The following is a 14,934-nucleotide window of genomic DNA, read 5'->3' on the forward strand; positions in this document are numbered from 1 at the left end:
GCGATGCCTACCAATTCTGAGGTTTCACAATTAATAAATGTACAAATGTTAAAATCACAAAGGGGTATATTTACCTTGAAATTGTGCTACCTAACATCACTGTATCACTTCTGTACTACACAAGGTTACAACATGCAAGACATTCCGAGGGCAGCCATGATAACAGCAACACTAGAGCAATACGAAACAATCCTCACATACTGTCTTTTTGATGCGTAATATTCATGTTTAAGGACACAGATTATACTTAAAGCCCCAGTTTGTGACGTTGTATTGGATTGCCTTACCTGAGAGTCACCGTATCCGTCCCCGAGCATGCACTGAGTGTGCAGCAGCTGTGGGCGCTCTTCACTGACTGTGTGTGTTTTTTTCTTCCTCTCAGAGTCACAGTGACGTCAGATGGAATCTTGTGGATCCACAACATCAGCAGAGCAGATGAAGGGAAGTACACCTGTTTCGCTGAAAACTACTTGGGCAAAGCCAACAGCACCGGGCATGTGTCTGTCAGAGGTATAACACACACACACACACACACACACACACACACACGGAGGAAGTTTTGACAGCTACGAGACCCAAACATCATTGTAAACTAGTGCCTGTAAAGGAACCGTTCAAATCCCCCTAAATTTTCCCATATATGTCTTACTGTTATAAGAGAATAATTTGACATTTGCCAAGAGTGAGATCAATACAGGTCTTATCTCTATGATTTGAATATGGAGCAAGAGGTGGTCAGCTTCACGAAAAGACTGGAAGCAGTGGGAAACAACTTGCCATCTCTAGGCTGGATAAATAAACATGTTGTGTCTTTTAATATAGACATTAATATACAAAAAGAAATGTAAAAACAATAGCTTTCTAATCATTAAATCCTTACATTTTTCTGATTCTATAGATTAAACAAAAAAATACAACATATTGATCATTGATTATTTTTGTATCCTGAGATAGTCCGTCGTTTTCTTTCACCTTCAACCTGTTCGGTTCTTGCAGATGCCACTAAGATCACGCTGGCTCCTTCCAATGCCGACATCAACCAGGGGGAGAATGTGACGCTGCAGTGTCACGCATCCCATGACCCCACCATGGACCTGACCTTCACCTGGGCCCTCAACGGGGTCCTGCTGGATGTGGAGGACTCCGGCGGGCCGTACCACCGGGTGGAGGGGGTGAGTCCTGTCATTGGGGATGTGGTGATATTTTCAACATGGGTCATTTTGGCTCAGGCTTCTGCTCATTGGCTCCATCCAGGTTTCCAAACATCAAACAGGAAACAAGAACGTGGTCGACCTCGAGTGGAGTCCTCATCAGCCTTGGGGTGTTGTTAATGATTTTTTTTTTGAAGAAGAATAGATTGAAAACCTTGCTGCTTCTTTGATGAAACATTTCTTTGTGACTTCAAGAACATGATAACAACACGTGGGGATTTGGGGGATTCTAGGTCAAAAAAGGGTGGTTTCCATTGACCCTTTTCTTTGTCCGCCCAAATTTGTGTTTACTCTGACATATCTACGTAATTACTTTTCAAATTTGGTAAACTTTTGTTCTGTTCAAAAGAAAGAAACTAATCAATTGAATCACCATTCGTGCTGGATAAAGGAAGCTGCCAAGGGCTGATGATATTCTATATCTTATCAAGAAATCACAGTAAAAGATGAAACTGCCCAAACCAACAAGTCTATTATATAATTTGAAAAACATCTTATGTAATTTCCTAAAACTGCATGGGAAACAGAGCATTTGTTGGGGACTATTTTCAGTGGCGGATTAATCTACAGTTGGTGCTCAAGTGATAAACTACAGTGTGTGTGGTCATGGTGATGAAGGAACATGTGACCCAGTGCGACAGTGTGTCTCACCAATCTGTTTGAGGGACTCAGAGGAATCATAAAATATGGGTTCACCTGTACTTATTTGCTCGAAATCCGGTGCCAGGTTTGAATTTCCCATTACACTGACACCAAAGTTACAAACTTTCTTAGATAACTGAGCGTGTTCCTGAACAGCAAGACAAAATGGGAAGGGATAGTGACGAGTGAAAAGCAGACATCTCTCTTTTGCTCGTCAGCGGTAGTCCTGACTTGGTGTTTAACTCGATCCTCCGTCTGCTCTCTTTCAGAAGGAAAACATCGGTGATCTGTTGATTGTGAACACACAGCTGAGTCAAGCGGGGGTTTACACGTGCATGGCTCAGACCGTGGTGGACAGCGCCTCAGCCTCGGCTAAACTAGTGGTACGAGGTAAGATGACCAAAAGTTCTCTTTTGTCGTTGCAAAAAAACAGGGAGGAAAATAAAAACCTTTCCACTTCAGTTGTGCAGAAAAACCCTGTAAATAACAAGGACAAAAGATTATAAGAAAGAAGCAAACGTGAAAAGAGAGGAGATGCGTCACAATGACGTGAGCCAGAAAAATGTCAGGACCGTAAAGTTCAGACACAAACCGTGGAGACTCAGACAAGTTGCAAGCAAATGGTTTGTTTACTGCACAGAGAGTGCATGTGGTCAAGAGTCGTAGCTGACGGGAGCCTTAGGTCTGGCGTGCCTCGGCTGGCAAGGTCCTGTGATCCAGTGAGCACGAGAGTCCGGGGAGTGGAGGTGGTCCGCGTCCAGCCGGGAGAGTCTGGTGTTAGTTTCCACGTGGTCGGGGAGCTGGAGCTGGAGCTGGAGGAAGTGAGGCAGGGGGCCGGAGGTGTTCAGTGAAACCAGGAAGCACTGAAAACGGAGCGAGAGAGGTTTAGAGCAAAGCAGAAATAGCAAAACGTTCAATCATCAAAGAATGAGACGGAGGAGAATACCACGTCGGGGAGGATCTGAACCAGGCTTATATCCGTGCTGATGAGTGGGGCTTGATTTTTAGAAAGACAGGAAGCAGGAACTCCAGAACTCTGCCCAGCTCCATACACAGACACACAAACCCCTGAACTCGGAGCTCAGAACTCGGAAATCTGCTTTTATCGTTCCAGTGTAATGTTGGAAATTTGTAATTTATGTGACTGGCAACATACGCGCATACGCGTTCCTCTGGTTAAACAGTACTTTATAGAAATGATGTGTGGATTAGAGTTTTAGAATCAGAAAACCAATATATGACATGGCACATGAGAATGAACAAGTTTATGATGGTGAAATGTGGTCAGGCAAAAGAAAAGCACTTCAATAGTTAGTGGCTATAATAAAGTGACTGTTATTTATAGTATATAATGACAATGTACTGTATGCAGTAATGTGACAATGTTGGGGCAGTCTGTTGTTAAAGTATCAGCATTTCAATATAAAAACAAATGTAAATACAGCTGAAGTCAGATGAATGTAGCCCAAAACATTCCAATGTCTCCATCAACATGAAATGTGACTTATTGAATGAACTCTCCTCCAGGACCCCCGGGACCTCCCGGAGGTTTACTAGTGAAGAATGTTGCCGAGACGTCGGTGGAGCTCCGGTGGAGTCGTGGTTACGACAATCACAGTCCCATTGGCAAATACATCATCATGGGCCGATCCTCACTGTCGTCGCAGTGGAAGAAAATGAGGACAGGTGTGTGTGTGTGTGTGTACCTATATCTTTGAGAGGACCATCTTGAATACAGACGTTATGTAGGTCCTGACTTTTTCAAAGAGCTGTTTAAGGGTTAAGACTTGGTTTTGGGGTGAGGTAATTAGAAGTCGGCATGTGGACTGGTGGAGCCCGGGATCGAACAATTGACCCTCTGGTGTGTGTGTGTGTGTGTGTGTGTGTGTGTGTGTGTGTGCGTGTGCGTGTGTGCGAGAAAGACTTAAACAACGATTAACCAATGACTCAATAAGAAATAAGTACTCTACACCAACGTCTCTTTTAGACGGGTATTTTTTTCTTTCTTTTGGTATTGCATTCGATTAGAATTTCACATCGATGATTCACATGTCTCAACTCTGTTTACCAGACCCAGTGAACATTGAGGGGAACGCAGAGTCGGCTCGTGTGATGGGACTGATACCCTGGATGGATTATGAGTTCCAGATCATTGCCAGCAACATCCTGGGCAGCGGCGAGCCCAGCGTGCCCTCGCAGACCATTCGCACACAGCAAGCAGGTGAGTGGCCACAGGTCACCTCCAGTTGGCCCCAAAGGCTCTTTGGAAACTGATGGAAACCTGTCTCTGGCAGGAGGTCATGACATATTATGCAAAAATCAGTGTTTGTGCACGTACATTTGTGTATCTGTGGAGCCTACCAGCCCACAAACTGTGAAAACACCGCCTTTACATAAAATATTAAAATATTAGCCTTCTATCCGGCATGCCAGAAGTTCTGTCCATTTCCTAGAGAAATATTTTTACTTCTTATAGTTCAATCTTTTGGTACGGATCTTGTATGAATTGTCACCCCAACCTTGAGATGCAGAATATTGATTATGATCGTGAATAGGTGAGTGATCACAGGTATGACATTTATGTACTTTGTGTATGAGTTTGTGTTTGTTTATCCGGCCCTCAGCTCCCACAGTGGCCCCCAGTGGACTCGCGGGAGGCGGAGGAGACCGCAATGAACTCATCGTTACCTGGACGGTGAGTGGAGGATGAGTAGTGTGTCTGTGTGTGTGCGCTCTACATTGCACATGTACATGCATCACAGCAAAATAAATTAGGTAGATGGACTGTATTTATATTTTATAGAGAGCTTTTCTAGTCTTATCAACCACCCAAAGTGCTTTACAGTACAAGTTACACTCACCCATTCACACACACACATTCACACAGAGCTTCAGCTTGACACCTGTGGGAGCCGAGGATCGAACCATCGACCCCCTGGTTTGTGGACGACCCTCTCTATCTCCTGAGCTCTTCACTCTCAGAACTCCCCAATGTTTAATCTACTTTCCTCTCTAACCATTAATTGTAGTTCTGATTGTGTTTGTTTCTTTTTTCCATTTCTGTGTTGTGCTGATTCCAGACTGAACACATGATTTCCAGGCTTTTCTCTGATTATCATCTTGAATTTTATAAAGCTATGGTTTATAGCTTATCCAGTTAAAGTGAAACTACAGTGATTAGAATGGCACTTCCACCTAGATGGTGGTATTGTAAGAGACAGATGAAAGGTGTCCTGACTTTAAGACCCTAATATAGATCAAAACATCCATCCTACATTTCCCATAACTCAACATTATAGCGTTTTGCATTTTTCAGTACACCCACAAGTACATAACAATGACTTTTAAACGTCCCGCCCCCAGTTGGGATGCGGAGAATGTAAAAATGAGATTCTACCCTTAAAATGTTCATGTGATCACAGTGTCTAGAGATTCACCTCTCTGTTTTCTCCTGACTCCCCCCAGCCCATGGCCAGGGAGTACCAGAACGGCGACAGCTTCGGCTACATCCTGGCGTTTAGGAGGAAGGACGCGACGCTGTGGACGGTGGCGCGCGTCCCTCACGTGGAGTCCTCCCGCTACGTTTACTACAACGAGAGCCTGACACCGTACAGCCCCTTCGAGGTGAAGATCAAAGCCTATAACCGCAGAGGAGAAGGTCCGTTCAGCCAGATCGCAGTGGTGCACTCTGCAGAGGAAGGTGAGCCCACGACCCCCGTACCACTCCCCATTCTTATTCAGATTCTTACTGCGACTGCATTTTGTGTCTACTGCTACACTTCTGTAGACATTTGCTTTACAAAACTACCTGCTCATATAACTGACTGATTTAACATATACAACAAATCATCATCTGACATAAGCTAAAAGTAGCTTTTATTAAAGTGTTTTACCAGTCATCCGACAATTGTTACTTTTCAGGAAGATATCAAATCAGTAATTCAATATATTGAACAGCCATTATGGTTTTATTTTTGGAAGTGATATAGTTTGTTATTGTTGTTATGCTGTTCTAACCGCAGTATATTACGTAACCACCAGAGGGCGCCACAGCCTCGACAGTCCCTGTCACTGTATGTTGCATCTTCTGACCTTTCGGCCTCCGACTGTTTCCCCACAGAGCCGACAGTGGGGCCGTCCAACATCAACGCCACGGCACTCACCGCCTTCGACGTCCAGGTTTCATGGGAGCCCGTTCAGCAGCTCAGCGCCAACGGCATCCTGAGAGGATACGAGGTGAACCACTGGACGAACACACAACTCACCTACGTGCCTCTGAATCCCGGAGGCGTGCAGGTCTCGAAGGGATCATCTTTAACATATCATCAGCATTTGAACCTGATTATTATTAGGGCCGCTTTTATAAATGGTCCGATGGTCCCGACTCCGCAGAGGAGCATCAGCTCCCAGCAACTCTGCTGTGTCGGGACCATTGGACCGTGGGAGCATGGACTTGAGGGGGAGTTTTTTTTTTTCTCTGTGCGTGTGCCAGGCGCCCAAATGAACCAATGATGTTCGGCCCACCGGACCCTTCTCAAACAAGCTCCTTTGATTGGTCAAAATGGTTCTGTGCTGCGCCCAGCGCCCGCCCGCTAATGCTACAAGTGCACAAATCAGTTCTGCTCCACTCTTAGCGAGATATGTGGTGCAAAAGTCACTTGTGTCTTTGTGAGCGAAAAGACTGCATAGGTGACTCGTAGCAGCAGATTCAAGCAGGTGAACCTCTTGACTTGTATTTGTACTGAAAAATATCCAAGAAAAAATATATATATTTGTGAGAAAATATTCTACAGGTGTGCAACCCTCATTGTATGAGTTCACATGCGGATTTTTTCAGATGTGCAAATTTTGTCCATGAAAAAATTTTACAAATTTGCAAATCCTTAAGCACTAGGAGGAGACTACAAATTTACTAATACACGTGTGACTCTTTTCTACAACTACAAATTAGTTATGCACCAAATTTACCTCCATTAGCTTTGGACACATATGAGTTTTTCTTTAAGTTACGTCAGGCATAAGAAAAACACTCAATTACATGGTCGTGGTGTATTTATTTATTTGTACACAGTCCACACGAAAACCATTTTATGAGCTGTTCTCACTCTTGCAAGCTGCCTCAGTTTCAAGCTCACTGTATCAGTTTTGACTTTTTTCATCTCCAACAAATGTATCAATGCATTGGTGCTGTGGGGGACGAAAGGTCCATCACATGCTGGTACAACTGTGATAATCACTTCATTTTTGCCTCATTTGTGAAGATGGATGGTGATGTCATAAGACAGACACTTATTTTGATATATTTACAAATGGTGTACAAAGACATTCATGAATGTGAAATAAACTGTCCGTGTAAGTATTTCAGGTTAGTACAGTAAACGTGTTCTGTGTTACATGTGGCACTCAGATCCGATACTGGCGGCAGCATGAGCGGGAAGCGGCGGCCGACCGGGTGAGGACAGCGGGATTGGAAACGACAGCGAGGGTTTCCGGACTTCGACCGAGCACTCGATACCACGTCGCAGTGCTGGCATACAACAGCGCTGGTACCGGGCCACCGTCGCCACGCACCACCGTCACCACCAGGAAGCCACGTACGTCCGTAGCATTCGCACACACACGTGGAAAGGTTCATCATGAAATACAGCTACAGAGAAATCTACAAGTACAAGTATTCAAGAAGTTAGGACCCAAAAAGAAGTCCTGGTTTGGTTTCTCTCATTGTTTACTGTTTTTATAGAACATCTGTGAGTGTAAGATAACACCTATCTGCAATTCACATCAGTTTAATAAGACTGTTATGATGCTTTCATACCACACGTGAAGCACATTTTTCGCAAGGTTACGCAAATAGACGACTGCGCCAGGTGAGTTGATATAGTTGATAAGTGGATATATGATCTCGAGTGACATGATGTTGTATAAGCCAGTCAGCATTGAGATTCTCCCGACCATCTCTGATGTCCACAGCCGTGAGATATATCGATATTCACACATCGTTTGTGTTTGCTCGCGTTACTCGTGCGAGCAAACACAAACGATCCTGTTGCCGAACCCGCGCGAGTAACGTGAGGCGCAAAATCCGCTTTGTGCACTATTGGGTTTCTTTCACACCCAAACTGTTTTTGAGTGGCTCAAACAAATTCGACTTTGAGGCTGGTGTGATGCTGTCAAATGAACTCAAGTGAACCGTCTTTGCATAAGTGATGATTATGCGAGATAATTTGGTCACTATGGAAACACACTGTGGTACCGTCACCCAGAGTAGCTCCAGTCCTGGCGGACCCCAACCCTGGACAGAATCATTGTCTAACCTACAGTGCACAGCCACAGACTCCAACGCACACAGAAATGGCTGTTGTCCCCTCAGGCGGGACAGGTCCTCGTGATCCCATGAGTAATACGGCTCGGTTAAATGACACATGGAGTCCCCTTCTCCACCCCTCCTCCCGGCAGAAATGGATTATTCCTGTCAGCTGCACCAGCCGGCGGGTCTTCTCCATTGCTCAGGAAGGAGAGAAGTTATGTAGCACTTCCTTTGCCCGTGGCTCTGAATGTATTTTAACAGGAGGTTTAGAAATGATCTGTGTTTCAGAGCGACGGTCCTCAGCCTGGAGCCATGTCATCGCGGAGACGTCAAAATACCGGCCCACATGTCAATACACTTAGTCGTAGTGTTACACGTTACGTGGAAATAGTCAGTCAGTCTTTTGAGTGTAGATGTTGGGAGTTCACCATCTTGTTACAGGAAGAGGTTCCAGTCTTGGCCCAACAAGTACCATCTGCAAGTTTCTATAGTCTCTGCAATTTGTTTTATCATCTGTAATAAAGATAATCCGTAAATGAAACAATATTATCATACATTTAAATATGACATGTTTATTTTTTTTTGTCATGTCATTGTCTGTTTGGGGCGAAATTCTCTCTGCATTAGTTCATCTTATTGTTCTGACTGTTATTCATTTTAAAATAACTTTTTGAAACATGTCTGTGTTCAGCTCCTAACCGTCCCCCGGGCAACGTGTCATGGCGGACAGATGGCTCATTGGTCATAATGCGGTGGGACCACGTGAAGGCCATGCACAACGAGTCAGCTGTGCTGGGCTACAAGGTGAGTGACATGAAAGAATGCACTTACATATACATATTATGTCCTGATCATAATTTGCGTGTTGCAGTCCGATTTTTTGCTTTTGATCGTTCACATCAAAACACTTGTAATCTCCTCTGCATGAAAGATATGAGAAGCAATAAAAATGCTGCAGAACAAAAATCAAAGATCATACTGACGATGATAAGTGCTCTGTAAAATGAGTCCTTTGAACTCTTCAACATAAACAATGGCGTTGCAGTATACAGACAACTAAAAACCCTATTCAGCATCATTTTATATCGTCAGTATAATATTTTCTCATTTGCTTATAACATTATTGTGATGTTGGTATGTTTTTGTGCGTCAGGTCCTGTACAAACACGAGGGCCAGAATTCACTGAAAGTTCTTGACAAGGGGAAGTCGTCAGTGAGCCTGCCACTGCCCAAAGACAACGGTTACGTTGTGTTAGAGATTCGGTCCTGGGGAGACGGTGGCGACGGGCCGGCACACGAGATCATCGTGTCCCGAGACTCAGGTGAGACACTGAAAAAGCACGCGCCAGAGCTTTGCGTTGTATGTTATAATGACAAAATATACAGAGAGTGGGAAAAACAACTTTCAGAGCTGAAGTTTATTGACCTTTAGGGGTCATGTGGACAGCTCAGTAAATGGAGCAACAGCCACTGTCCCATCATAAAACACCTCTGGATCACTCCATTCCCCTCAGGACAGGCTGACCTATACTGATGCCTCAGTGGTTTTACATAGAACTAGTCAGAGTACACACAAAACACAGCCGGACTGAGTCAGGCGTGTGAGTGTGTGTTCTAATGCTGGTCAGAAAATTCTGAGATTTGGGGATTTCACACTGTGGACCCATAATGGTCATACCGGGATTTTAAAAAAAGTCTCTGGCTTCCTCCCACAGTCCAAAAGATGACATTACATTCAGTTGACACTTTTGTGCCGCTTACAATAAGTGCATTCAACCATCAAGATACTACCCAATAATCATGCAAGTATGAAAAATGCATAGAATTTTGCTTTCAAATTGGGTCAACTGATGCCCTGTCCAGGGCTCATGTCAGCTGGGATTGGGTCCAGTTGTATGTGGTGCCTGAACAAAAAGTAAACCCTCAGAGAATGAAGTCTTTATTCTTCAGATTTTATCTTAGAGATATGGGCAACGTTATATCTATTAGGTTGATCATAAACATGTCAGTCAACATCTTGAACAACAATAGGACAGAAGTTAATATTGTCTTATCTGGTTGGATATTCAGGGTTGTGACGTGGGACAAAGGTTAAAAACCAATTTAACCTTATGGGAGACTTATGTAAAACACACTTAAACACGAAGGCAAAATGTTGATGAGCCAAAATATTATGACCGGATGGACATTAAGACCAGTAGAAAGATTTCCTATTTATTATTGTTACATAAAAGTTACCGTTTATCATCTTATCTCAACTTTACTACGTTTCTGATTATCACACACACACACACACACACACACACACACACACAACCACACACACCCTAACCCCCTAAAAAATGTCCTCACCTTGACTTTTAATGGTTTACATATGTGGACTTTCTGTTTTTCCCCTGTTTGACTTGTGTAACCTCACCTCATCATTTATCCACAGCTTTTGATCATACACAAATCTTTTCTGCACATGTACATACGTGGATAGCAATCTTGAATTTCTCATGTAGGTTAATTTCACAAGTTTACACAGGTCGATTAAAAACTACAAACTTTGGAATACTTTGTGAACATCCCTTTACAAGCCCCTTAATCATCATCAACTTACAGTAATATGAGGTACTCCATTACTGCCTCCATCACAAGCCTTGCACTTTCAGAGAAGCCATACACCTGCACCTAAACATCCAAGACCAGAACTATGAGAACCAACTTTTCAATTCAATTCAATTCAATTTTATTTGTATAGCGCCATATCACAACATACATTGTCTCAAGGCACTTTACATAGTGAGGTCAATATTACAATATTACAGGGAAAACCCAACAAATCCCACAATGAGCAAAGCACTTGGCGATGGTGGAGAGAAAAAACTCCCTTTTAACAGGAAGAAATCTCTGACAGAACCGGACTCAGTTGTGGGCGGAGCTTCTGTCTCGACCGGTTGGGGTGAGGAGAGAAATGAGGAAGAGAGGAGAAGTGGGCAGAAAGAGGGTGGGAGGAGAGACAGTAGGAGAGAAGAGAGAGAGAGAGGACAGTTGTACAACCGCCGCTGTAATCTCTACCAGACTGATACTTATAATTAAAAAATACAATTATGTTGTTGTTATTATTAGTGATGATATTAATAATAATAACAATAATAATAATAACAATAATAATGACGGGTTTGGGTCCTGCAGCTCTGGGGTCAGGGATACACTAGGAGAGATAGAAAACACAAACAATAATTTTATTATTTATTATTGCTAATTCCTTAGCAGTGTACCGTAACACTATGAGATGCAGACTATCAGCACAGGGAATATTTATGTCATATTCAGCAGCACTACGCCTTATAAAATAAAGATGTTACCAAATCTCTATCTTCCTCTCTCTCTCTCTCAGGAACTGGTATGATGGTGCAGAACGGGGCCTCCTGCACACTGTCCGCTCGCCCCCTGCACCTCCTCACCGGCTTGGTTTTCCTCACTCTTCTATCTCTGTCGGGCCTGTGATCTTCTCAGACATTCTTTGGACTTTCTACTTTGAAATGGCTTAACACTAAAATCACCCTGTGTCCCAGCCTGTGTTTTTATTCTGGTGAGGAAGGTTGTAGCACTACAGGGGATTAGAAGAACGGGGAATTCATTTTTTTGGGATAAAAACAAAGACGGCCTGTTTTTTTGGTGTTGTTGTTTTTTTTTAAATGTCTGGATGGGTTCATGCAGGCAGGGGGAGCAGGGCAGCCCTGTGTGATTGGTCGTCATGGTTGCGCTCTCCGTACTCTGTAGCTGGCGGGACACAGACTTCAGGTGTAAATGATCCGTCCAATCCATGCTGTGTATAGCCTGTGTACAGTTACATCACTTACATGCTACATCACTGACATGGGATGGAGGTCTGTCTGAGCACACCGAGATCGATTTTTCATGTAGATGGTGATCCCTGTGAGACAGCCCTGGCTTTCCCAACCTTTTTCTACATATCGTTGCAGATTTCTTTATACATTCATCCACCCCGAGCACAGCTCTTTCTCCCCAGAACAGTCTAGTTGAGTAGTATTATAGGATTTTAATGTATTCCAGGATACTCATAACCAACATGGTGGTAAACTGTATAGAAAATTCAATTTTTTCCCACCAACCGTAGCTTGTATTTCCACTTTAGTCAGCGTTTGAGCTCATTTCCCACATGTAGGACTTTTGACAGAGGAAAGAATGTGAACTAGGAGGTCAGAAATCGCCTGTTTCTGTTCACTCAAAAGCAGCACGTACACATCACGTTGGACTCCCTGGGGGTGACATTTCCCGGTTACTGCGTCATCATGACTTTCGACTACTACTACTTGAAGACGTCTTCAGTAAAAACACCTCTTGTCCTTGTGTGAAGGTCCTTTCACCAAACATTCAAACCTACAGTTTCTGTTCTACACTGTCACTCTTGATCACATCAAACTGCACCGTTTGAGCGTCTCCCCAGCATCACCCGTGGTCCCTGCTGGTCTGGAGTGTGAACACAGACTAAGAGACTTTCGCTGAAGTCATGAAGAACTTTTTATTGTTGAATACTGTATGTGCTCTTGATAATGTCTGTATGCTTGTTTGTGTTTTTGCCTCAGCTGTAATTATAGCAATCTACAGAAGTGGTCCACGGGAATGTTTACTTTTTATATGGATGTTTCACTCTGGGAGAAGTGAAATTTGATGGATGAAAGAGTCATTCATTGTGTGTCTACATTTGTCGTGCCTGCATAGTTTCTAACAGTTCGGGCAACAGTGTGAAAACGCTTCTCCTCAGTGTTTATTGGGTTCATCGCGGCTGCTTTATGCTGATGTGTTGGTTCGATGTTCGGGGCAGCAGGAAGTCAGTGGAAGAAACGAGAGTTGGTCAACAATGTTATCTTGAGAGAGCAGTTAATAGTGTTAGATTTCATCTGCATTGTAAACCTGTCAGCGTCTATTAGCGCTTATGTAACATGTCTGGTTTACTTCAGTTTACAGGAAGAATCTGGTCTCAGGATTGTGTAAACGGTTTGCTGTCACAGTTTAATACTCAGAGTCCAGGACTCGGGGGGAAAAGCTGATATGGGTTTTCTGTAACTGCACAACAAAACACAAACAACAGCCCGACAGTCTAGTTTGACTTCTGTTCTGTGTGTATAATATTCAGTTCTCTGTTGCAGGTTCACACCCGCTGCCAAAAAACAATACCAGTGAATGAAGTGATTAATTATATGGTGCATTAAAATGTAGGACTGTGACATTCATGATGGTGGAAGAATTAATTTGTCATATGCGCTTGTGTTTTTCATCAGGGTTGAGACATCATTTGACCTTAGTCGTTCCCAAATCTTAACAAGCTACACCATGAGATTTCATCCCTCCCAGCCTGGCAACACTGGATTAGAATTTAAAAATAATAATAATAATGTCGAACACCAGGTCTAATTTCTATCTTTCCACTGCATCACATAGTTTTTCCTCAACACATGCAGTTTTCTCAGCTATCGATATGTATATATATAGAAATAGATCAGTTGTCGCCATGTGACTTAATTGTAGAACACAAAAAAACAAGCCAACTCTTTTCTTATTCATTTTACCTGATTCTTTGACCAGAATCCAAAGTATCAAGGGCTGTTGATTTATATAAGTCATTTAGTAAAGTGAAAGATACCAAAATAGTCCTTTAACTCTCGAGAGGAGATCCAAATAATAGTTTCTTGTTTCATTTCTTCTTTTTCCACTTATTATTATTATTTTTATTAATACTTATTTATTTTTGTATGGTATCCTATTTAAAATTTGAATGGTCTGGACAACTAGAATGTTTTTGTGTTACTCAGTAATGTTTTTATTCACTCTGTAAGTGGTTGAATGCAAGACTACTTGATTGTATGACGTTGTGCTTTATTTTGTCAGAAAATTAACCGTTTTCATCTTGTACTTCAGAATTTACACCAAATGTTACTCTTAGACAATGAGTTAACTGTCATTTGTGTGCAAATACAATGTATTAGGAAACATTAGGAAATATAACGTATCATCATCTGTTTACACTGGAAAGAAATCATGACAAATGTAAAAACTGAAAAACTTTGTAGACTGTTGAGCAGCAGACAGTAAATTTCTTGAATGTCCATAGGTTTTTTCTTGATCAGTCACATAGTTCCAAACAGTATCAGTAAAGATATGGGAGTAGGCAAATCCGGTCTGGTCAGTTGTGCTTCTCTGTGCCTACAAGCTTTTCAATTCCTGCTGTCTTCAATACTCATACACCTTTGCTGTAGTGTCCCATAATGCTCTAAATATGGATTCCGTGTAAGTTGTAGCTTGTAGCTCTAGTGATGAAATACTTTTGTCGGCGGTCAAAACAAAATCGGACCAAATATGTTGAGCATAACGCAGTTGCTTCATGTTTGCACTATAGTCCACGAGTTGGAAAAAGAACTGTTCAATGTTGTCCAGGTTTTGTGCTTTTATGCGTTACTCTGTACAAAGTGTTTTTTCTCGATGCCTTTTGTATTCAGTGAAGAGCCATAATCTCATTTCACCATGTCTGAGTGCTCAGTCACAGAACGTTCTCGCTGATGTCAAGGTTTACTGGTGGACTGACGGATTTCTTTACCCACCAAAATGGTATCAGCAAGTCTGTCATAAGGGTGATGGGTTGAAAACCATTAGCTATTGTTGGGTTTTTGGTCATTTTCATATTTGTGTTAGGGATGCTACTTGTAGATATGATTTCAAATAAACACACTGGAATTGTATTTAGGAAATATGTGCATTTACTAC

The 14,934-nt window shown here is 42.6% G+C and overlaps 1 protein-coding gene across 2 annotated transcripts in view; it reads left to right on the plus strand.

Annotated features, from left to right (window-relative positions):
- The window catches only part of cntn2 (contactin 2), a 38,939-nt gene extending 24,030 nt beyond the window's left edge, over positions 1 to 14,909 (plus strand). For both annotated transcript variants that reach the window (XM_035632066.2, XM_047332839.1), the window contains exons 12-23: positions 383 to 510; positions 997 to 1,172; positions 2,123 to 2,243; positions 3,381 to 3,539; positions 3,925 to 4,074; positions 4,478 to 4,548; positions 5,319 to 5,553; positions 5,974 to 6,089; positions 7,261 to 7,447; positions 8,852 to 8,964; positions 9,314 to 9,482; positions 11,546 to 14,909. In XM_035632066.2, the coding sequence (XP_035487959.2) occupies positions 383 to 510; positions 997 to 1,172; positions 2,123 to 2,243; positions 3,381 to 3,539; positions 3,925 to 4,074; positions 4,478 to 4,548; positions 5,319 to 5,553; positions 5,974 to 6,089; positions 7,261 to 7,447; positions 8,852 to 8,964; positions 9,314 to 9,482; positions 11,546 to 11,655 (1,735 nt within the window). In that variant the 3' untranslated portion in view covers positions 11,656 to 14,909. The remainder of the gene's footprint in view (positions 1 to 382; positions 511 to 996; positions 1,173 to 2,122; positions 2,244 to 3,380; positions 3,540 to 3,924; positions 4,075 to 4,477; positions 4,549 to 5,318; positions 5,554 to 5,973; positions 6,090 to 7,260; positions 7,448 to 8,851; positions 8,965 to 9,313; positions 9,483 to 11,545) is intronic.
- Positions 14,910 to 14,934: the final 25 nt, after the last annotated feature.

This window comes from Scophthalmus maximus, chromosome 6 (genome assembly GCF_022379125.1).
Source record: "Scophthalmus maximus strain ysfricsl-2021 chromosome 6, ASM2237912v1, whole genome shotgun sequence".
Classification (NCBI taxonomy): domain Eukaryota; kingdom Metazoa; phylum Chordata; class Actinopteri; order Pleuronectiformes; family Scophthalmidae; genus Scophthalmus; species Scophthalmus maximus.